The 22,900-nt window shown below is 49.5% G+C and overlaps 2 protein-coding genes across 2 annotated transcripts; both read right to left on the bottom strand.

The window, feature by feature from the left end:
- Positions 1-24: 24 nt before the first annotated feature.
- LOC130831137 (uncharacterized) lies at positions 25-16,017 on the bottom strand. The gene is given in 19 exon segments (XM_057698839.1): positions 25-320; positions 397-466; positions 1,056-1,256; positions 1,428-1,516; positions 1,802-2,203; positions 3,004-3,201; positions 3,203-3,731; positions 4,734-4,776; positions 4,868-4,947; positions 7,728-7,971; positions 8,154-8,225; positions 9,803-9,871; positions 9,991-10,036; positions 14,426-14,527; positions 14,714-14,827; positions 14,951-15,011; positions 15,132-15,223; positions 15,338-15,398; positions 15,876-16,017. Coding segments are annotated over 19 exon segments (2,694 nt in total). The 5' UTR covers positions 15,983-16,017; the 3' UTR covers positions 25-206.
- A 496-nt stretch (positions 16,018-16,513) lies between these two features.
- Positions 16,514-22,766, bottom strand: MRPS18B (mitochondrial ribosomal protein S18B). The gene is made up of 7 exons (XM_057700627.1): positions 22,325-22,766; positions 21,066-21,174; positions 20,859-20,956; positions 20,668-20,736; positions 19,314-19,380; positions 17,669-17,728; positions 16,514-17,097 (listed from the first exon to the last, which is right to left on the bottom strand). The coding sequence occupies exons 1-7, from the start codon at positions 22,400-22,402 to the stop codon at positions 16,802-16,804; spliced, it is 777 nt and encodes a 258-aa protein (XP_057556610.1). The 5' UTR covers positions 22,403-22,766; the 3' UTR covers positions 16,514-16,801.
- Between the last annotated feature and the right edge of the window lie 134 nt (positions 22,767-22,900).

Raw genomic sequence — 22,900 nt, 5'->3', positions numbered from 1 at the left:
AGTGACATAGAAATTTGATCTCACATATTCACTTAGATTTTATTATTTACAAGTTAATTACACAGCAGCTTTACACAGCATGAGATGGAAAGTAAAGGAGGAGAGAGAAGAGGGGAGGAAGCTGGCTCCTGAGGTCTCTGGCCGCCTCCGCCTCCTCCTCTTGTGCGTAGCAAAGTCTTCAGTGCTGCCTCTGCCCCAGTTCCTGATCAGTCCTTGGAACACAGGTGTAAGTTGGGTTCTGGCTCTGACAGCCCCAGAGCCACCAGGGCTCCCACTAGCAGCTTCTTCACGGGCATTGGGGGTGAGTGTGAAGGCATCAGCTGCAGGAGAAAGGTTAATGCCAGCTGGTGGGATGTTCTATCCTGTCATCCCACCCCTACCCAGTCTGGGACTCACTTTGTCTAGGCGATGGCGACAAATGAGGCCGTTGGAATTCAGGTAGAAGGTGGAATAGGCATCATAGGTCCTGGTGAAGGGAGATCACCAAGGGAGAAGGTGACTGGTCCCAAAGTTTAATTCAAGCATTAGTTTAAACTAGTAGTTCCTAAACTTTACTACATATTAGATCACCTGGGGATCTTTTAAAAATCTTGAGGTTGTACCCTGGCCCAAGTAAATCAGAATGTCTGGCACCAATATTTTTAAAAGAATCCTTGGATGATTCCACTGTGCAGCAAAGTTTGGGAACAGTTGGTTTGGACTGAGCCTAAGAATTTCTTGGGATTCTACGCTGTGCCACAAATTTACCACGTACTTTACCTAAGGTTGTGAGACACAACTTATAAGACAGGAATTTTCATCAGTTCAATAAGTATCTGAGTACCTACTATATGCCAGGTAATGTACATGAAGAAACTGAGTCCAGAAGCTTCCTAATATGTTCAAAGTCCCTATTTTTGTTATATTAAAGTAGACAAAAACAAGATCCTGCCCTCAAGGAGCCTGCAGTCAAGTCAGGGTAGACTGAGGATTGTCTAGGAGACTAGACCATAGATTCCCCAAAGGGTAAGATTAAGAAATTGAGTGCAGTGTGTTTCTTTCCTCACTTCTCTTACCGGTAAAGCTCTTCCTTGTCACGCTTATAGAAACGCAGAAAGAGTAGGTGGATGGGCAGCCCCACGAGCCGCCAGCGGGCTTGCAGGGTCCAATTCTCAGGGTGGCGGGTCAGTTGTAGAACCTCCAGCCGAAGCTGTGCAAAATAGTTCCAGGCCAGGAAGCGGCAGAGGGTCAGTGACATAATGTACCATGTCCGGCCTCTAGGAGGAAGGGAGGGGAAAGAAATCTCATGATGGCAGAATCAGAAAAACTGGTCTCTGACAGACAGATGGAAAACAGTTGTGAGAAGCAGCCTAGGACATTCTCTAATGAGTGAAAATAGCTTTGGGTCCTTTTCCTCCCCAAGGCCCTAACGGTTCGTGGATTCTCACTTGGTACGCATGTTCAGGATCTCATTGATGAATTCCACATCCGATGAGTAGAGAGTGTGGTCGTGGGAGTGAAGGAAGAGATTGGGAAGCTAGGTGGAAGAAGAAAGCATCAGACCAGGAGGAAAGAAAAGATGATCCTATTTTCCAGTTTTCTATACTTAACATCTCCTTATTCATGAGTGAAAGGTCATCTCATCCCATGTTTAACTTCCCTGATCCAAACTGAGGAGTATCTTTCCCTTGGAAAATATTTTTAACATATTTCTATGTCTGCCTCATGGTTCCAAGAAAATCTAGTTGACTAATCTTTTATTTTTAAGAACTACCTACATCCCTTCCCATTTCAGACAGAGGCCACTTTTGAACTGACTTACCTCTTGTCTCAGCCTCTCATACATGACAGCCAGGTGCTCCTCCATACTGGGATCTCCTGATGGAGTGGCAGGGGAAGGGTGGGCGGTCCCAGGGGCTTGGAAAGGTATCAAAGCCCCAGGACAGGGGCAGGGAGGTCCCTCAAATAGGCTCCTAAGCCCATCCAGGCAGCCGCTATGTAACTCAGGTCCTGGTCCCTCCTCCCCCTTTCCTGGGGGGAGAACCACCCATGGTGGGGTGAGGGCTTGGACCTGAGGGAGAGGTAGTGAGGGAGCTCGAGGAAGCAGCGGGGTGGGAGGGCTTGGGGGAGGGGGAGACCAGAAAAGAGGCAGAGATGGAGAAGTGGTTGTTGTGGAGTGAGGCCAAAGGGGTGGGAATGGTAGCGCCCGTGCAGAAAGCTGGTCCTAAGGAGGCAGAACAAAAGGGCAAAAGATAAGAATCCAGCTCCCTAATGCTCCTCCAGCCAAACTCTGCCTGTTAACAAGCTTCCAATCCCATCTGCTCCTTCTGACAGAAAAGATGAAATTACTAGAGGAAAAATTCATCTCCATCTCTGCTTAAAACAGGAGGAAACACTTTCCCATGACATAAGTGCAAAGACCTCCCCCAGACATTAACAAATACTCTTAGACGTTTAAGATTCCAAACCTGGGTGGGGGCAGGTCTGCCTCTCTTATAGCAAGAATCATAAATCATATTTGAAAAATGAACAAATGAATGAATAACAGGTCTTGTACTGTGGATGAAATGATGGGGCCTCTAACACAACTCCCTGAGTGTGTGAGGGAGATGTATAGAGAAAAGAACATCCAACTGGAACTAACAGACTTGAGTTCCAATTCTATCATGTAACCTTAGGCACTCTCATTTCCTCAGCCTGAGTTTCCCATAAATGTCCTCTTTTAACAACAAGGACAATGAACCCACGCAGAGTTATTATGAAGACTATATGAGATAATAAATGTAAATAAAACTTTGAGGCCTGCAAAGCAGTGAGGTCATTACTCGGGCAACTCTAATGACACGAAAAAGCCCAGGAGACTGTTAAAGGCTGGCCTTCATGCCCCTGGTTTACTGCGATATTGAAACTGCGATGACGGGGAGGTCACCCAAAGTCAGGCCTGACCCGAGTCCCTGCGTTTCCAAGGAACCTCCCCAAGGGGTCTCATAATCGGGAGGGCGGGCGGGCGGGCCCCGCGGGTACCTCTGTCCCCGACGGTGTCCCGGAGGCGCCGTCTCCGCCGGGGGCGTGGCCATCTTGCCCACCCGGGCACAGGGGCCCGAACCGGGTCCACCCGGGCCGGCCTTCCCGCCGGGACCGCTATCCGGGTGCAAGATGCGCGGGCTGCAGAGCGCGGCCCGCAGGTCGGTCTGGTCTGCTCCCGGAGGCGCCGCGAACTTCTCCGCCCCTTGCCCTTCAAATCACCTCCAGGCACAGATAACCGCGGAGACGCGGGCGAAATGCGGACGCGCCCCACTGCCCCAGCTTCAACCCCACCTGCCCCCCGCAGACCAGGGAGACCGATGTTCCGTGCTCTACAAGGCTCGCGGCGCCGCCCTCCAGGCCCCGCGACCCCGCCCTCCAGGCCCCGCGACCCCGCCCTCCAGGCCCCGCGACCCCTCGCCCCTCCACTCGCCTCCCCGCACAGGTGGGAAAGCGCTGCGGCCGCCACTGCGCCTGCGCGAAAGGGGGGCGCGCGCTCCGCCCCACGTGCCGGCTCTGAGGAGGGTCTCTCCCCGCCCCCTCTCCTCCCCTCCCGCTTCGCCTCTGCTCTCACCTGGGGACTAGCCTGGTAGGCCCGGAGGCAGGGGCCGAGGCGCCGGGCCGCCCCCCGGCTGGGCTGGTACATGATCTTCCGGGAATGGAGACAGCGCCTCCCGTGTCCGGCCTCCGGCCTCCTCGCAGGGGTGAGCGCGTCCCGGAGCCGGCTCCTTGAAGGGGAAAGGAGGGGGGGTGAGGGGCTAAGGGGAGGGAAACGGAGATGTTGCGCGCTTGCGCACTGCGGCGGGTTCCAGGGCGGCGGTGAGGCGCTGGCTGTGCAGTAAGTGCGCCTGCGCGCGCCGGAGCGGCGGCTGCCTTAGAGCGCTTGCGCAGTAAATTAGCGGCCTCGAGCACCGCGTTCACCTGCGGCGCTTGCGCACAAGTGGGCGATGATGGGGCTGAACCGGGCGTGCCAAGAGTGAGGGGTGGGATGGAAATAATGACAATCGCAGTTTTCAGTAACTCTCGTGATAAAAATAAATACTTTATTGCTCTGGTTAAAAATAAAATACAAATGACTTGGCACTGATAAGAAAGCCTGTCGAGTGAATGAATGAATGAATACGTTCATTGTGAGGGCGGGCATTGGCTAGGTCCTGTGTGAGAGAAATAATACTGACTTTGAAGGTGTGAGAGGGGGCTGCCGTCACCAAGGCCTGGTGCCGCGACGTTCCTGCAAGTTTCGAATGAACCTGGCGTTGAACATGTCCCCACCCATTGTCCAGGACTGGGCGGGTGGAGCCTGGGCCTGGGGAAGAACTGTGTGCATGGGTTCCCCACCAGACCCGTGCTGTGACAAGACCTGCTCCTCACCGGCACACCTAGTAGGTGGGAGGGAGATGGAGAGTGGGTTACAGGGGTACTAAAGTGAGAATTAAGATCACAGCTTCTTCAAAGTCTGTCTGGCTCTTGTGTAGAGGATATATGATGGGGTATGAGGCTGGAACCATTAGCGTTATGTCCAAACCTGAAACCCCTCAGAGTGCCAAAGGGAAGCACCAGAGTTGAACCTATGGGGAAAGAGGCTTGTAGGATGTTAGGTGCAAGGCTCTGTGGGGGGAGCTGGCATCCAGTTGAGAGAGTGAGATTTAGGAGGAGGAAGCAGCAAAGAGTGACGTTAGGAAAGGAGTCAGAGGTGGTGGGAAGCTGGCAGGGGAGGGCTCAGACCTCACCTATTCTCTGTTTCCTCTTCCCCCTGCTTCAGTTCTTGGTTGCCTGTGGAAATACCAGGCATGTGTATAGGAAGGCCAGAGTAGGTAGTGAATATGGCCTACTTGATTTGAAGGTAAGGAGATGAATAACTTACCTGTACTGGGGGATGAGAAATTCAACCGCCCGTGGCGGCTATAGCTGCAGCTTTGGGCTACCAGCCCTGAGGGAGTTCCGCTGTAGAAGAAATGTGAGATGATGGGGAAGAGGCTACAGGATGAAGGATGAGTGGGTATGGGGGAATCAGAGGAGAATAAAAGGAACAGCACAGGAACAGAGAGAGGGGTAGTTTTCATTCCTGTGGGGTTTTAACCTAAGTTGTGCCCCAGGAAAGGGAAGGCAGCTCATTTTATACCCCAAGATTTTCTGGAGCAGTCCTGATTTGCTGCTTTATTATTTATACTTGAGGTAATGTGTTAAAAGTAAGGCTAAGTGTGATTGAAATCATGTCATAAAAACAGATTCAGGGGAATTCCCTGGTGGTCCAGTGGTTAGGACTCCATGCTTCCACTGCAGGGGGCACAGGTTTGATCCCTGGTCGGGGCCTGGTCAGGGAACTAAGATCCCACAAGCTACGTTGTGGCCAAAAGAAACAAAAACCAGATTCACATAGAAGCAAAAAAAAAAAAAAAAATTTGTTGGACCAGGTGTCCTGATGTTTGGTTTGGAAAACATGATTACCTTAATTATAGGATACCTCCGCCAGAGGGAAATAGGGAGTGGCAAGGCTGAATTTAGGAAGAGGGTTGTCTTGAGAAACAGATCCAAGGCTTTAGTGAGGGAGAGGCCCGGAAATCAGAGTGGAAAGAGGAATCCAGGAAACAATTAGGGGATTGTTAGCAAGAGGCAATTAGTGGATCCCAGAGATGTTAGTGAATCTTCACATCTCAGCAAGGGCTGGCCTGGGGTAAAGGGGAGAAGTTACTATGGAGAGCTAGAGGTTTCTGGAGAGAATGGAGGAGTAGATATAGAAGCCTACATAGAGGGATCCAGCGACTACATGAGAGGAGACCGAATCCGCAGAAGATCCAGCAATGAAGAAGGGGACTGGCAGACAGCAGATCCTGCAAGGGGAGCTCTAAGACTCCTTGCTGGAAGAGCTGCAGATCTCAGAGGGGAGGAAGAGAGAGGGACAGAGGTCCTGAAATCCCAGGAAAATAAGGGGTGACGCACAAATGAGGCTGAGACCTTAAGGTTTGTTTGGGGTTGTTTTTTGTAGTTTTTTTTTCATTGAAAATGTCCATTTAAAAAACACAAAGGAATTCACACTTTATTCAGACAACACTGAGAGGGAGAAGAAAAAGGAGTGAATCAGAAGAGAGGGAGATCCTGCTCCCAAGGATTTGGGGGAACACAGTAGGGGAACCTGAACTAGCACACATCCAGAGGGTAGGGAGGGGAGGGATGTTCTATACCCTGGGTATGCAGCAGGGAAGAAGGTTCTTGCTATGGAGGAAAGAAGAAAGGAAGGCCAGAGGAAGAGCTTCCCCATCATCTCAAGACAATCTCACAAGACAGGAATCTATCAGCATCTAGCTACTGGGGAGGGATGGATGCGAGAGGGTATTCCAGGAGCTAATAGAGCCTTGAGACTCAGGTTTAGCTTCTGAAAATTGGCTAAGAGTGATCCTAGGGTGCTTACTGGGATCTACTGCCAAGAAACAAACTCCCTCACAGAACCTGGACCTGGGGGAAGTGGTGGTGTCTGTAGAAGTGTGGTGAGTCTAAAGCCCCAAAGCAGACATTAGCTCGGGGGTTCCCAGACGGATACACATACACAAAACGTGTGCAGATGAAGGGTTTGGCAACGTTGAGTGGATCCCTTGGGGAGCTGGTAAGTCCTCATCCTACCTGACTGGACTGCTCTAAAACAGAGCTCACTCACTGGCTGGCGTCAGCAGACTGACAGGGTAGCTGTGGTTGGTAGCACAAAGCAGTATTAGAGCTACCAAGAGACAGTGTAGCGGGACTATAGGATTTATTCCACGGACAAGACTCTTTAAAGGTTAACCTGGTAGAGGAGGCCCTTGGACCGTCCGTGGTGTTCTAGAATCTGACGGCAAGCAAGAGTGTGCTTCTCTGGGTAATTAGTAGGAGCTGCCCAACCAAGACGTCTGGCAGCAAACTGGGCTGTTGTGTGGGAGAGTTGTTCAGAGCCCAAGTTAGGAGAGAAGGGGTGCTTTCCATGGTAAGAAAAGCTACAAAGTATTGGGCCACCTGGGGCCCTGACAACCCAGCTGTCCAAGAAAGGGGAAGAGGGAATCCTAAGGGCTCTGCCAGGTTTCCCTAGATGCTGGGGGATGCGGTGGAAGATCGGGGCTGGGGTTCTCAGGGAGAGGGGTCTCTGCCCTCGCCAGGTCTCCCAGGGTAGGGAGGGAGTTAACTGTCTCTCAGTATCGACTCTCATCAGAGCGGGGAAGGGAGCTGTGGAAGGATGTTATGGACAGGAGGAGGGGAGAGGGAAAATGGGGGAGAGAGAAAAACAGAAAGAGAAGTCAGAGGTGAAGAGAAAGCTGGGGAGAGAAATAAAGGAGAGGCCCCCCCTGCCTGCCGGGATGGGCTCCTGCCACACAAGGCACTGACCCAGGGCCAGTGGCTCCCCAAACTGTGTCAGAGGTCCTGGCCCTTCCCAGCAAGTGTTAAACCACGATTTCTCCAATCTTAGAGGCTCAGTCACCCTCCCAACAGATCTGTGTTCTTCCTACCCTTCCACCCAACTCTCACTTAAACTAGAGTCCCTAGACTCCACATGAAGTCCTATTCTGCTACTTCACTGTAATTTACTTCCAGACCACTCCCATAAATATTTTCCAATATATTCTTCTTGAAAGGTTCCAGGACTCTCCAATCCTCCTGTCCCATTGCTTCATGTCTCTGATGGATTTACACGGCCCTCTGCCATTTCTAACAGGCTGTCTGACAGTCGTGAGCTTGCCCAACCCTTCAGCTCCTATTACCTGGTGCGGCGACGCTGAGCTGGGCTGCCCCCCGAGTCAGCAGCAAGCAGAAGGCGGGCGGTGGGATGTGGGGGGCAGAGGCGCAGGGAACGCAGCAGCTCCTGCTCTGGCACAAAGGGGCGGAGGGGACCCCGTTCTGGTGAGTTTCCCAGGCTGCTGGAGCGCGGGGGTGGGTGGGCTGGAGGTGTAGCACGGCGAGGAGCCCTGTTCAGGGGCCAGGGGGGCTCCACAGCTACCTTCAGAACTGGGGAGAGGGAGAAAGAAGAGCAAGACAGAGAAAGAAGAAAAAGGAAAGGGAAGAGAGTCATGACAGCAAAGAGTAGGGTAGAAAAAAAGAGAAATCAGAGCCTTTAGAGAGAACAAATCCTTCCCCTGGGTTAAGGCCCCCCTCCCCACCCCGGCCCACACCCCCTACCCCAGTCTTACATTCTCGGTCACTAGAGGAGTATGGCTTTATGTCTCCCTCTGCTCTCTTGGGTGGCAGCTTCCTTGCTGGAGCTGGCAGTGGAGAGGACACAGGCAAGGTAAGCATTAGGAGGCGTACTTCGCACCCCTCCTCCCGGCCACTACCCCACGACCCCGAACCTGATCCCTGACACCACAGTTCCTCCTGGGAAAGGAGACTTCAGCTCCACCGCAGAAGCAGCTCTGCGGCAATGCCATCACACCAAAAGGGAACTTGGGGGGAAGGCCGGAGCATTTTGAGGAGAGCCAGAAGGAGTAGGCCGAATGCAGAGTTGGGGGAAAGATCCGGGGGAGACTCCGGGCCTGGGAGGTGCAGGAGAAGGGCAGCCAAGGGAGGCAAGCTCTTACTGTCGGTGCTGTCAGGCCCCCCTGGGATTCTGGGGCAGTGGAATGGTCCCAGCCGGGCCAACGAGGACCCCAGGTCCCTCTAGATGAGACGGACAAAGCCCTTGGTTAATCAGGAATTACTTTGGAGAGGTCAAGGGAGGTTGGGGTGGGGCAGAACCTCTCCTTCCGGTGCAAAGATAGGAAGAGATTTATGTTTTATTAGGGGAGGAAAAAATACAGACATCTCTGGAGAGGAGTTACCAGACAGAGTAAATGGGAGGCTAATGGACTGTCCAAGCTCTGCCTCCCGCCTCCTCACTTCTCTATTTGCCGCTCCCTTTCCCTCTCAAGAGCTTCTTTCTCCATCACGTGTGGCAAATGAGAGACTGCCAATCAGATCCACTTAAGCTTTAGGGTCCCCTCCCCGTAAACCTGGTCCTCACCGTCCTTGTTGGCTCTCTCTCCCTCTCACAGCCTTTGGTCAGCAGGAGCTAGATGGGGGAAGCCTCGGACATCAGAGGCAGGCACGGATGTGAACGGCCTCTCCGTGCCTGACACTGGTAAATGCTAATCAAAAATGACAGATTGTTGTCTGGGTGGTGGCGACTCTGTTTCATGGCCACGGAGGAGAGCTAGCCACAGAGCCAGCTCCTTCAGGAAGGGGCCTTTCTGTGCAAGCACGCACAGCACAGCCAGCAGAAGGCTGTGCCCCTTGGCCTTGAGGAGGAGAAACGAGTGGGGCTCAGCTCAGCAGGGAGCACGTGTGTGGATGAGAATGGAACGCAGAACCTGGGCAGCATTTCAGTACTTCCTAGGTTTGGTTTCTCCAGATCAGTTTCATTATTTGGTTGGAAATGTTACAAATTCTGAGTGTTATCTTCTAAAACTAGTATTTAAGCTTTGCATGATTCATATCATTATTCTATGACTGGAAGCGAAAGGGCTGACTGCACTTGCCTGTCCCTCACTGGCTGACAGAAGCCTGAAGCGTTTAAGAAGGAACATGACTCTGGCCCTATTTTGATGGGCCTGAAGCAGCAAGAGACTGTATCAATGTCAACTGTCAAACAGGCTCCCAAATGAGCTTGCTTAGATAAAAGTCTTGCCAAATATAAAGTACACTGAGCTCCCATGAGGGCAGGGGAAACGGGTAATGTCTGCTGGGGACTTGGGTTGCTTTAGAATTCTCCCAAATTGCCCACAGATCGCACTGAGTTCCCAGTGGCCTCCAGGGTGACTAGCCATCACAGCACTACAGATCCACCCATTCACTGCAGCTTTACCAGCGGGCATAGGATCGACCGCAGCAGCACGAGAGTGTCGAGTTGCCCTCAGAGAGGCAGCAGGGGGCCCTGTGAGGAAGGAAGCGGTGGTGCCCCTCAGTGAGGGGGCCGGTGGGACCAAGAATCCACCTCTTTCCTTCCCCTCACCCCAACTGCTTGACCCACACACACAAGATGAGAAAACTTACGATGCTGATGGGCAAAGAAGCCTTCGAAGATCACAAAGTTGTTCACCTATAAGACGAAACAAGCAAAATATAGTTGTTCATTCAGCCACTCAGCACATACTTGCATATAGAACCCTGTGCTAGAAAAACCACAGTGGGAGGAACAAAAGCCAGCCTCCCTGTCCTGGTTGACAGACTCAGTCAAAATCTCAGACCCTGACAAGCTGATCCTAAAGTTGAATTGCAGAGGACCTCGAGTAGCCAAAATAATCTTCAAGATTAAGAAAGGAATAACAAATTTGGGGAGGAGTCACACTTCCTGATGTCAAAACTTACGACAAAGCTAAATTCTGATGTCAAATGATTTTCAACAAAGGTGCCAAGACCATTCAATAGGGAAAGCAGCTTCTTCAACAACTGGTGTTTGGGCAACTGAATATCTACATACAAGATAATGAATTTGGTCCAAAAAATAACTAAAAATGGATCAAAGACCTAAATGTAAGACCTAACACTAGGAAACTCTTAGAAGGAAACATTGAGGAAAATCTTGATGACTTTGGACATGGTTTCTTAAATATGACACCAAAACAAAAGAACAACAAGCAACAAAAAGAAAAAATTAGTTAGACTTCATCAAAAGTAAAAACTTGGGACTTCCCCGGTGGCGCAGTGGTTAAGAATCTCCCTGCCAATGTAGGGGACGTGGGTTCGAACCCTGGTGTGGGAAGATCCCACATGCCGCAGAGCAAATAAGCCCGTGCGCCACAACTATTGAGCCTGTACTCTAGAGCCCGGGAGCCACGACTACTGAGCCCAAGTGCCGCAACTATTGAAGCCCGCATGCCTAGAGCCCATGCTCCGCAACAAGAGAAGCCACCGCAATAAGAAGCCCGCGAACCTCAAGGAAGAGTAGCTCCTGCTCGCCACAGGAGAAAGCCCGCGCGCAGCAATGAACCCTCAATGCAGCCAATAAATAAATTTTAAAAAAAAGTAAAAACTTTTGTGTGTCAAAAGACACTATTAAGGACTTCCCTGGTGGCACAGTGGTTAAGAATCTGCCTGCCAATGCAGACACAGTTTAGATCCCTGGTCCAGGAAGATCCCACATGCCATGGAGCAACTAAGCCCGTTCACCATAACTACTGAGCCCATGTGCTGCAACTACTGAAGCCTGTGCGCCTAGATCCTGTGCAAGAGAAGCCACTGCAATGAGAAGCCTGCACACTGCAACGAAGAGTAGCCCCCGCTTGCTGCAACTAGAGAAAGCCCATGCACAGCAACAAAGATGCAATGCAGCCAATAAATAAAAAAACAAATAGGCATAGACTTGAATAAACATTTCTCCAGAGAAAATAGAGAAATGGCCAATAAGCACTTGAAAAAATGCTCAACATCATTAGTCATTAGGGAAATGCAAATCAAAACCACAAAGAGATACAACTTCACAGCCTAATAATTATTATGGCTATTATAAAAAGAAAAAGGAAAAAACTTTTGGTGAGGATGCCAAGATATTAGAGCTACCATACATTGCTGATGGGGATGTAAAATGTTGCAGTCATTGTGGAAAAACAGTTTCTTAGTCCCTCAAAAAGTTAAACATAGGATTACCATATGACCCAGCAGTTCTGCTGTTAGGTATATACCCTAACCCTCCATGTGCTTGGAGACATGGCTTGCCCAAAGCCTAGTAGCTACAAGTAGCTGAACTGGGTTTCAAATCCCAGACTCCTGACTCTAGCTGAGGCATTTCAGCCAGGAATACAGTGTAGTCATTAGAGTGGGCCATGGGTTCAAATTCAAACTCTTAACATTTATTAGCTGTGCAAACTTGGTCAAGTCACCAATCTGTATAAACCCAAAATGGGGTCAATAATAGCAACGACCTCAAAGAAATGTACAAGGATCAACAGAGATAATGCATGTAGATACCACACAGAGCTCGTGAAACATCAGTTGTTATTATTTACACTCTATACTGCCCTGCTCTTACATGTTGCCTGGGTAACACATTTCATGCCAGATACTATGTTCCTTCCATTGCTCTCTGCTGCCTCTTAATGGAAAAATGATGTCCTACTCTGCAAGCACATTCTAAGGAGACCCTGTCTATCTCCTGCCTTCACCCTGCTGTAATGTCTACCAGCCCACCCACCCTCATCCTCCCCCAACAAACATATGCCCACCACTCCAGCCAAACAAAACTGCTCGCAGTGCCCTGAAAGGTAGATGAATATCGCTCTGGTTTTGCTCATGCAGGTTCCTACATGAAAAGCACTTTAGCCTGCCCACTTCTGTCCCCCTGACAAACACCTCTCAAGATTAAGTCAAGCCTTTTTTTACCCAGGGAGGCACTCACCTTATGCCTCCTCTGTAAGCACGTCATTCAGGCACATTACAATGGATTAACTGTCCGTGCTCCTATCCAAGGCTCACTTGTCAACCCAATCCCAAGCCCACTCAACGACACTGCTCCAGCAATTCTCCTCACTTTCTCTGACATCATCAAATCTTCTCTACTGAGTCATTCTTATGCTGTTCATTTTTATGCAACTGAAAAGAATCAACCCTCTCTTGATCCACATCCCTCTCTAGCTCTTGCTCTATTTCTCTTCAATTTAAAGTAGCATTTAAAAGAGTGGCCTATTCTTGCTGCCTCCAGTTCTGAACTTCTCAATCTCCTAAGCCCACTCCATTCAGGCTTCCACCCACCACTGCGCTGAAATCGCTCATCAGGATCACCAGTGGCCTCAGGCAGCTAAATCCAATGGTCAATTCTCAGACCTCGTCTTACCCTACTGATCTGCAGCATTTGACTCAGTAAGCCATTCCTTCCTTTTGCAAACACTTTCTTCATTGGCCTTGCAGGTCACTTTACTTTTAAGTTTGCATCTACTTCACTAGTCACTCCTCGCCTGCATCTGCTGCTTCTTCTCTTTCCTGACTTTCCAAGAGTGCCCAAGGGCTCAAGTTCTTGGACCACTTCTTTACACTCACTCCGTGGCGATTTCATCCTGTCTCACTGCTTTCAATACCCTACGTGTGCTGAGAACTCTCCACCCCAAACCTCTTCTCTGAACTCCAGGGAAGTAACCAACTGTTTCCTCAACCGGGGCTCATCACAGACATCTCCAATTAACATATTCAAGATGGACTCCTGCTATTTCCCCCCATAGCTGCTCCACCTTCCATCTCAGTTAATGCAATTCCATCCTTCCAAGTGCTCAGGCCAACAACTTTGGGATCACACTTAACTCCCTCTTTTTTCTTCACAAACGATCTATCAAGAAACCTTATTTGCTTTAACTTCAAAATACCGAAAATCCAGCCACTCCTTACCATCTCTACTGCTGCCACTTTGGTCTAAGCCACCACCATTTTTCATCGGGACTGTTGATTCCTAACTTGCTTGTACCCTCACCCCTGCACTACCTATTCTTAACAGGCAAAGTGCTCTCATTTAAGTCACAACATATTCTCCCTCTGCTCAAACCCCTACGATGGCTCTCCTTTTTTCACTTAGAGTAAAAGCCAAAGTCTTTGCAATCGCCTAGAGGGCCCTATGTGACTTTCCTCCCCCATTACTGCTCTGATCTCATCGACCACACTCCCCCCAACTCATGCTGTTCTAGCCACACCAGCCAATTTCCCAGGCGCACTCCCACCTCATGGCCTTTGCACTAGCTGTTCCCTCTGCCCAGGATGCTCCCCCTCCAGATATTACGTGGCTCATAGTCTTACCTCTTTAAGTTATTACTCAAGTGACACTTCCTCAGTGAGCCCTTTCCTGCTTATCCCATTTAAACTTGCAACCCCACACACTCCCGTCCTCACTGTGGCACTCCCAAGCCTTCTTAATTGCTCTCATTTTCCTAGAGCACTTATCGTCAACCATAGTATATACTTGTTTATTATGTTTGTCTGCTTCCCCAAGTAGAATATAAACTCCGTAAGAAGAGAGACTTTTATCTGTTTTATCTATATTCGTAGAGCCCAGAACAGTGCCAGGTGCTCAATAAATATATGTTGAATGAACGGACAGCATTAGCAACATTATATCGCATCTACTTATAAACAAACCGCCTTCCCCCAAATAGACCAAATCTCTCCGAGGACATGCGATGTATATTATTCTGAGCCCTTACTAAATCTTGATTGACTAAGTAATAGCCTATGTGAAAATGAGGAGCTGAAAATAAGCGGACTGTGTTTGGGGCATAAACATGTTTTCAGGTGTACACAACAGCCCATGGTGAAGAAGAGAAATAGATGAGCGTGAAATAGCTGCAGGAACAGAGATGGTACCCATCCCCCGCTAGAGCTTAGCTGTAAAAATAAGTCCTGTATAATGGGGAATAAGGAGAGCTTGGAAGGTTTCCAGTTCTCTGCTCCCAAATAATAAATAAATTCGGTGGGAATGCTCAGTGGGGATCTACTCTCTGAAACCTCTAACCTGTGGGACTGTGGTCTCCAGGTTGTAGTGTTTATTCAGGAACTTCAGCAGCTTCTGTGAGGGTCGGTCGATGGCCAGTTGGTGTGGTTCAACTCGCTCCTTCTGCAGGGAACAGGAGACTCAGGGTAGGAGGAGGCGTGGGGAAAGCAGGCCAACAGGAACCCAGGCACCTGGGAAGGATATGGGAACATGGGGGAGGGGGGGTGGGAGGCAGGGTCTCTGGAAGGACTCAGGACAAGGGGCCTTTGAGCTCCACTTTGGATGAACTGGTGAAGAGATAAGTAATACCTGCAGCATATAATGGAAGAGTTCTCGTCCATGGCCATGGCGTTGAAGTGACTCATGGATGTAAAAGTCCAAGATGCAAAGTGGTTCTACCTCATTGTGAGCCTCACGGTCATCCTAAGAGGTAAAAGAACAACAAAGACCTTCTAGGACCCAGACATCATTGCCACCTTCCAACCTCCAGCACTTCTGTTCTCAGGAGCCAAGGCATATGAACTTTCAGTTTCCAATGACACTCACCAGTACAAAGAGTTTCTTATATCCAACTTTAAGGAAGCCAACGATGGCTCCTTTTCCAGCCCTGTAGGATGGGGAAAATACCAATAATGAGCAACTATCTGGAAGAGGTAGAGTCAAAAAAGGGAGAGGGGTTGCAGCAGGGAGGAATTAAGTATAGGACAGAAGAGCATTTGGCACTCACGGTCGAGCTGAAGTATCTTTGAGTATATACATAACGTGGCGGTTACTCTGCATCCTTGATGCACTGGTGATGGGAGCAGGAAGATGCTGGGCCTGCCAGGAATTTGAAGAGAGACTTTCTACAAGTCCCTTCCAAATGACCCAGGCCTCCCTTACCAACTGTCCCCAGAGAGACATCCCCTTTACTTCATGTAGACTCCCCAATACCTTAGCAGAAGCCTTGCCCAGTTCATCTACAATGGTCATAATTTGCTGCTGCAGATCAACACTACAGAAAGAGAGGAGATCAAGAGTCAGATACTCACTGAATTAGAGGGTCCTGGACAATCACTGCCTGGGAACCTGGGCCATAATCGCAACCCCAGTTCAGTACTTCAGGCCCTCTGCGTTTACCTTGGAGTCTTCCAATCTGACTTCCCAACCCACTCTTCTGGAACCCAAACTTTTGCCACACCTTCTTTCAGTGTGGTACACTCCCCTCCTCCCTTTAAGTTATTGTGGGCAAGCAGAAAGAGCAGGTCTACCACATCCTTTGGTTGGGAAAACACACTGGGCCAAGAGGGGAAAGGTAACAGATACAAGCCCCACATCAACCCCACTAGGTCTAAGGTCAAAGGTCACCAAAAAGGCGAGCCAGGACATCAAAAGGAGCGGTCACTAGTCTAAGAGAAGGGGGCGTGGTGCCTGGATCAGGTTTCGAGAGGAACCGCGAGAGAAGGGCCGTGGGGCAGGTTTGAGATGTCACCGGGCCGGCGTTGTGGTTCCGGGTCGGCGGGCCGGGGGCCGTAGGTGCTGGTCCAGCACTGTGATCCGCTCCGGGAGCAGCGCGTCCACATCGAACGGGAACTCCATGGCCCATTGTGCGCGGCCGGACCCGCCCCACACGACGTCACTTCCGCCCCCCCCACCGTCCCGCCCACCGCAATCTTTATTTCCCCTGCCTCGCCCGCGGGGGTCGCCCCGCCCCCTGCCCCCCTCCACCATCCCCACCCACACCCACTCGCCGGCATCCCGGCAGCCGGCCTGGTGACCCCGTTCTTCTTGCCAGACCAGCTGTCACTTAGCAACGCCACTCATGCCATCCCTGCCTCCCACGGCAGCAAGCGCCATAGCAACGCATTTTTTTCACGCCTAGTGTCTCATTCCCAACCCTTTAGCCCCTCAGTGAACAGCTGGGTTTGGTGCTAACACTGTGCCTCGGGCACAGGGGGCCACAAGTGATCATCACAGCATGGCACAGCTGCTCATCCCAGGTAGTTTCTGGTTCCAAGAGTCCACTGGCTGGGCGGGCTCGAGCCTGACCTCTCCTCTCCCCACAGCAGCACCCCTTACCCCCACCCCCACCCCACCCTCCCCACCCCCCATAGCATTCATCCGAAATGTAGCCCAGAGACAGGATACAGCTTTATTGTGGAAAAACCCAGTTGGCACAGGTCTGAAACAGTAACAGGATGTATAGCACATCTATTTACAACATATAGGGGCTGGGGTTTCCCATACACATCTGTTCAGCCCTCCCTCAGCCTCAGATGTATTTATCCCTTTCACCAATAATCATTTCCTTTCTCTGGCCCTGGCCCTGCCACTGCCACTGGTCACAAAGTAGACACAGCTCTTCAGGGTGAAATACTGTGTAAGGGACCCTCCAGCTCCCTTCCCAGTCTACCGCTCCTACAGAGAATGCTGGGGGTCCGCCTGCTCAGTGGAGGAGGCTTCAGCTGGGGCTGTGAGGGGCACCTCGGGCATTGAGGCAGGCGGAGGGCCACTTTCTTCCCGGAGATGGCCTTGGTAGAGCCGGCGAAGGCGGGACAGCTCTCTCTCTGGGGGCTGTTTCCAGCTGTACCATGGGTACCAGGGGTCACCCGACACCAGAGTGGGGGCAGGCGGAGTAGCACTCACAGCTCCATGAGAGGTACTGAAGTCAAGGTCCCGGGGTTCAACCTGGGGAATGTGGTAACTGAGGAGACCTGGGGGACAGAAGACAGAGAAAGCCAGGGAAGGGAGGAGGCGTCGTTCAGATTAAGACAATAAGGAAAATGACCTATAAAGGGAGGGAGGGACCCGTCAGAACCACCGGTGCATTTATGCATGTGGTATGCCACACAAAGGCAACTGGCCAAGGGGGCAAGTGTGGGCTGACATGCTGCTCAGGCTCTTGTCTGCCAAACTGTGCAGTCCTGGACCAGGGCTATGAAACTGCATCTACCCTAACAGAGGGGCACCTTTTCCTCATTTGTGCAGACGTGTCATGGAGCCCAGGGTCAGACATTTATACAAAGCTCCTCCTATGATTTAGACATGGCATTGGGACCCACAGTTATAAAATAAGAAGGCAAAGAAAGGAAGAATGAAGGGACAGGACAATGACAAGGTAAGAGACTCAGGAAAGGAAACGAGGGACAGTGGAGTGATGAAGAGATTCTTTGGAAGAACATGGGTGCTACCTTCTCAGATAGGTGGGAGCATTTATATCCACCCTCCATCCCTAAGTCTCCTTCCTTATGCCTAAGAAAACTGCCCTGGGCTCCTCATGCTCACCGTGATCCCTGGCTTTCTGGATGGCCTGGGTCAACTTCTTGTGTTGCTTTACACAGACCCCTGTGGGGAGAAAAAAGGTAACTCAGAGATCATTTTATAAGGCACAGTAAATAAAGAACACAGCTGCTTCTGTATGGTGACAGAGGGTTAGATTTGGAAGACCTGGCTCTACCTAATGACCCCATTCCCCTGACCCCTCCACGAGCTTTGGTTTCCCCTTCTGCCCAGTGGGAAGAACGTTCTCTCTCTGAGAACCAGGATGAAGACTTAGGCAGGTTTGGCTGCTATAGAGAAGCCACTTAACGGTAAAGGCTTCAAGAGGGAGCAGAACACACTTTGAAGGGCAAGTGTGGCTACTTAAAAGGGCTAAGTTGGACAATCCACAGATAAAGATTCAATAAAGGAAGAAAGGGTTTCAGATTTGTGGGAGGTGATCTGAGAAAGTAGCAAAATAGTCCCTTCAGCCTTTTACAGCTTGACTATAGAATACTTCTTAAAAACTCCTTGGAAGGAGATCAGCTTGATGCTTTGTGAAGACCTAAAGGGGTGGGACAGGGAGGGTGGGAAGAAAGCTCAAGAGGGAGGGGATATGGGGATATATGTATACATATAGCTGATTCACTTTGTTGTACTGCACAAACTAATACAATTCTGTAAAACAATTATACTCCAATAAAGTTGAGAAAACTTAAAAACAACAACAAAAAATTCCCTGGGAATTCCCTGGATGTCCAGTGGTTAGGGACTCCTTGCTCTCACTGCCGAGGGCCTGGGTTCAATCCTTGCTCGGGGAACTAAAATCCCACAAGCTGTGTGGTGTGGCCAAAAAACAAACAAAAACCCCAAAACCAAACTTCTCGACAAACCAAACTCCACTGATCATGCTACCACCCCCCAAAAGGGTGGATTCTGATCATTCTTTGCAAATATATCTTGCTTTGGAGCAGGTGTTGGCAAAATGTTTTTGTACAGGGCCACATACTGGAGGCACTGTGGCATATGTTTTAGGCATATATTAGTCTGTCTCAGCTCCTCAGCTCTGCCATTGTAGCCTGGAAGCAGTTGTAAACAATATAAGAATAAATGGACATGACAATGAGCCAGATTTAGCCTGTGGCTGTAGTTAGACAATAGATCTTTTTTTTTTTTTTTTTTGCTTGAAAATAAATCTTTCCTGGCTTCCAGGAATGCCAGGGAATTTTTTATTTTTATTTAGTTCCCTGTTTTATACATACTAGTGTTTATATGTTAATCCCAATCGCCCAATTCATTCCTCTCCTCTCCCTACACCAAATTTGGGAAATCCAACTGAATTATCAGTCATATAAAAGAAAGGTCAATTAATGAGAAAGCCTTCTGTAAAAGTGAAGAGACCCTATAGGAAGGAAGCAATCAGCACCATTCATCTTTTAAGAGCTCCATTTAGATAGTTTGCTTATATTGGTACTTGCCTGTGTCTTCTGTCCACATGTAATTGTTTCAGCATGTGAGTATCCCCATTAGGCCAAGATTTCCAAAAGGTTTCATCACATTTTTTAAGCCATTAGTAGGAGCCACCAAATAAATACCTGTTATCTGTCTTAATAAATATAAGTAGTACTGTAAGAAAAAGCTATTCTGGTGGTGACGGGGATGATGGGCTGACCTGTATATGGAGCGTGGAAGATGATACCCGTGTGGGCACAGACAAACTGTTCCAAGAGCTTCACGTTCTGTAGGTAAAAGTGGTGGAGAAACGAGAGAGAAGGAAAAGCAGCAAGACAATTAGAGACTAAAAGAGCACAATCCCTGTACACCCACACAGATGACCTAGACCCTTCTACGTCTCTCCAGGTGCTACCTTCCTTCATGTCCCAGTTTTAGCCTCATCCCTTTACTGAACACATTCTTGCAAACTTTTCCCCTTTCCTGGCCTTCCAACCATTTCACATGCACATCCTACATCCTGTCACTGAGACTCAGAATTCTCTTCTGCAGGGGTTAGGTTGTAAAGTCAGCTCTTCATGCAACAAATTAGGGACAGTTTGTTGGCAAATCCCTGAAATCACCCAGAAAATGGTAGTACATGTTATAATGTGCATTTACAAATGATTAACTTATAGAAAAATATGCTGTGTAATGTATACATTTACCAAGATCAATTTTAGAGATTTAATTATTAGAATGACTCCCAGCCAGCAATCAATCACAGGTGGTGAGACTCCCCCCCAAAAAAGCAGGTATACCTGCAGAGTGGAATGGCAGGTAGAATCATCTGCACTATTCAATCTGTTATCTTTCTCTCTCCCAGTCATGCAATTTGCTACAAACTGTACACAAATGACCATAACCTTTTTGGGGTAACCAATTATACACAACTGAAACTGAGAAGTATCTCCTGGACTCCTCCACAACCTGAGCGCAGTCAGACCCCCCCATCTGCTGACTCACACAGGAACGCCCTCCAACTCCCGATTCAGCTTCTGCTCTAATACCTTGTAATACTGCAGGCACAGAAGAGCATTTTTCTATTAGCATCTTTATAAGGTTTTTGAATGCTTTAAGGAACTAGTCCTGTCCTCACAATGAAGGTTTTTTGTAAAAAGAACTAGGTTACACCTTGCTTCATGTATCTGCCCTCCAGCCCCAAGTCTCAGCATGCCACCAAACATCAGCATGACAATGAAATAAAGAAAATCTCAGGAAAATAGTAGTCCAATCTACTTGCTAACAACTGTGATTAATATAAATGAAACTTTGGGCTTTACCCTCCCATTAGAAACAAGCATTTCTCTTGCCAATTCAGACTGTAAATTTCACAGGCAAGGCATGAAACTTTTTTGTATAACACACAGTAGAGGGCAAAAGGCTGGAAGGAGGAATGTTTTTATATTGCCAGAAAGTCAATACAAAATGGACTTTAGGGGCACCAGGATATGAAGAGTGGGGCACCTAAGGTAACCTCTTTAGCATTGCAAAGAGGCTCCAAGTCTTTATCCTGGAGAAAAGATTCTCCTTACCCTAAAGTCAACGTGCAACTTCTGATCCCGACAGATGGGGCAGGGATTCCCAGCAACTTTATTTCCACGCTGTAGAGAGAAGAAACTGTCAGGTAAAGGTGTTCAAAGCCCTGTCAGAAAAAGTACTGCTGTCGCTGTCCCTATGACCTCCAGCCCCACTCCAAGTCCACGTGCCACTCTCAGAAACTCACAATACACGTCTTTCGAGTCCGCTGTGGGGGTATTCCACCTTTGTGGTTGCGACGGTAGTCAGCCCAAACAGGGCGAGAACCATAGCGGTTCTGGTATTCTGAAATGAAAGGCCATACAAGTTATTCCTGGGGGGCGGGGGAGGCAGGTTGTCTCTGTCCATTTATTTCAGACCTCACTTGACCCTCCGCATCCCCATTTAGAAGTACCTTCTGAGTCCAGATATTTCCAGGGTTCATCCTTATATGGGGAAACAGGAACTGGGGGCAAAGAATCGTCCTCAAGGGGGGCTTTGGTGCAAAGAGTCTGGAGGGGAACCTATAAAAGGAGGGGCAGAGGGGAAATGAGACAACGACTTCAAGGACAAGACCTGACTAGTTTATTGCCAACTGCCCACGCTTCAGGGAGAAAGGGCAATGCACACCCACTGGGTTAATGGAATACAGCTGGCATATGTTGTACACGGTAGCACTTTGCGGGGGATTAAAGTTACATTAACAACCACTATGCCTACCCCCAACTGGATCTTGAAAGAAAAGGTAACATTAGAAGATAACTAAGATAGATGATTGGGAAGCAAATTTATTTCAAAAGACAACTCAAAAACCTGGCACATACACGGTATTCGTGCTTTCCGAGATGAATTCAGTCTAGTGGAGGAAAAGGGAGAATGTCTATCTTCTTGGAGTTAAGATGTGTGGCAGGAAGGGGATGCAAAAGACGTGATTCTCAACTCAATCCAATCCCAATTCACTGAGTTGCCCAGCCTTATAAGAAGTTGAAGGTCTACATTCCATATGGCAGAACAAACTTGAGTCCTAACGCTACCACTAAAGCTGCCAGGCCTGTAATTAACTCTGTGGTGACCCCGTCACCACTTTTCTGTCCCACTTTAGGGAGTGGCAGTTGGGCAAGCCTTCCCATCTCACCCTGCCCCACCAAGAACCTGCCCTGCCAAGAACCTCCTGGGTGGTGAGTACGTGAGGCTGGAGGGAAAGATCAATCAAAAGTTAAGCTCTCATGTATGCTCTGATAAGAAACTGATTTAGTGAGATAAAGAGACGAGAAACTGGTCCCAGGTCATGAGAATGTATTATGGCTTTACTGGGAGATAGCAGGGCTGGCTGAAGTTAGTGTCTCTCAACCCAAAGACACCACCTATACAGTTAACAGTTAGTGTATGGCCAAGGGGTCCATTCCATCGCTTAATTAGTCAGCCAAGATGGAAACTTGGGAAGTGGATGACATCCAACCCTGGATCTTTACCCGCGACTAGAGATCAGAAAACGCGCGGTGCATTGAGGAATGAGAGGGGAAGGAGGAGGGTGGTGGAAGCAAAGCGTTGCCTTGACAGCCAAGGCATAAGCACTTGGGAAGGTCTCCGCTCTTGGATTCCCAGCAGTGGAGCAACGACCTAGAAAAGGTACAGACAAATTCGGGTTGTACAAAATGTGCCCCAAGGAGTTACCTGAACTCCGTAGGCACCTCTGAAGGGCGAAATGCTAAAAAAGCGCCTCAGCAACACGTTCAATACGGAGGCAGCCATCTTGACGTACGCACAAAGGAAGAAAGGCTGGAAAGGCGACCGCGCATGCTCCAGGAAACAGACTAGGGTAGGGCCAAGGACGCCTCCGCAGTGCGGAAGGCGGCCTCGCGTCTGCGTCAGGACGGAAGTGTGAAGGGGGGGGCCGTAGGGAGAGGCCAATTTCAACTGCGTCACAATCGAATTCGGCGTCAAAATTGCGTTTTTGCTGAGCTAGTCACTACAACTCTTAGATCCCATTCTTAGAGTTTGTCTTTTAAGCAATTTTGAAATCGATTTTGACCGCGATCCTCTCACTGCGCATGCGCCGGTCCGATTCTACCAACCCACGGTGAGACGTGATCTCGAGGGCGGAAGTGGTGGAAGCGGGGGAAAGGGAGGTGCTAGGCCGCTCGGTCACGCGCACGCGTTAGGGGGCCAGGAAGGAGGCGGAAGAAGGTGCCCGGGGGAAGGGGCTGAGTGGAGGTTAAGGCAGGATAGCCAATCAGTTGGCGAGTTGTT

The sequence above is a fragment of the Hippopotamus amphibius genome, chromosome 11, assembly GCF_030028045.1.
Source record: "Hippopotamus amphibius kiboko isolate mHipAmp2 chromosome 11, mHipAmp2.hap2, whole genome shotgun sequence".
Classification (NCBI taxonomy): Eukaryota; Metazoa; Chordata; class Mammalia; order Artiodactyla; family Hippopotamidae; genus Hippopotamus; species Hippopotamus amphibius.
Note: the sequence above shows the minus strand (reverse complement) of the source record. Positions and strands in the feature narration are given on the sequence as shown.

Excerpts from the sequence above, each read along its gene's own strand:
- MRPS18B (XM_057700627.1), bottom strand. The coding sequence starts at position 22,402 with ATGGCTGCCTCCGTATTGAACGTGTTGCTGAGGCGCTTTTTTAGCATT. Across the intron at positions 20,737-20,858 it reads GGACTCGAAAGACGTGTATT|CGTGGAAATAAAGTTGCTGG; the intron begins GTGAGTTTCTGA and ends TTCTCTCTACAG. Across the intron at positions 19,381-20,667 it reads AGTTGCACGTTGACTTTAGG|AACGTGAAGCTCTTGGAACA; the intron begins GTAAGGAGAATC and ends TTTTACCTACAG.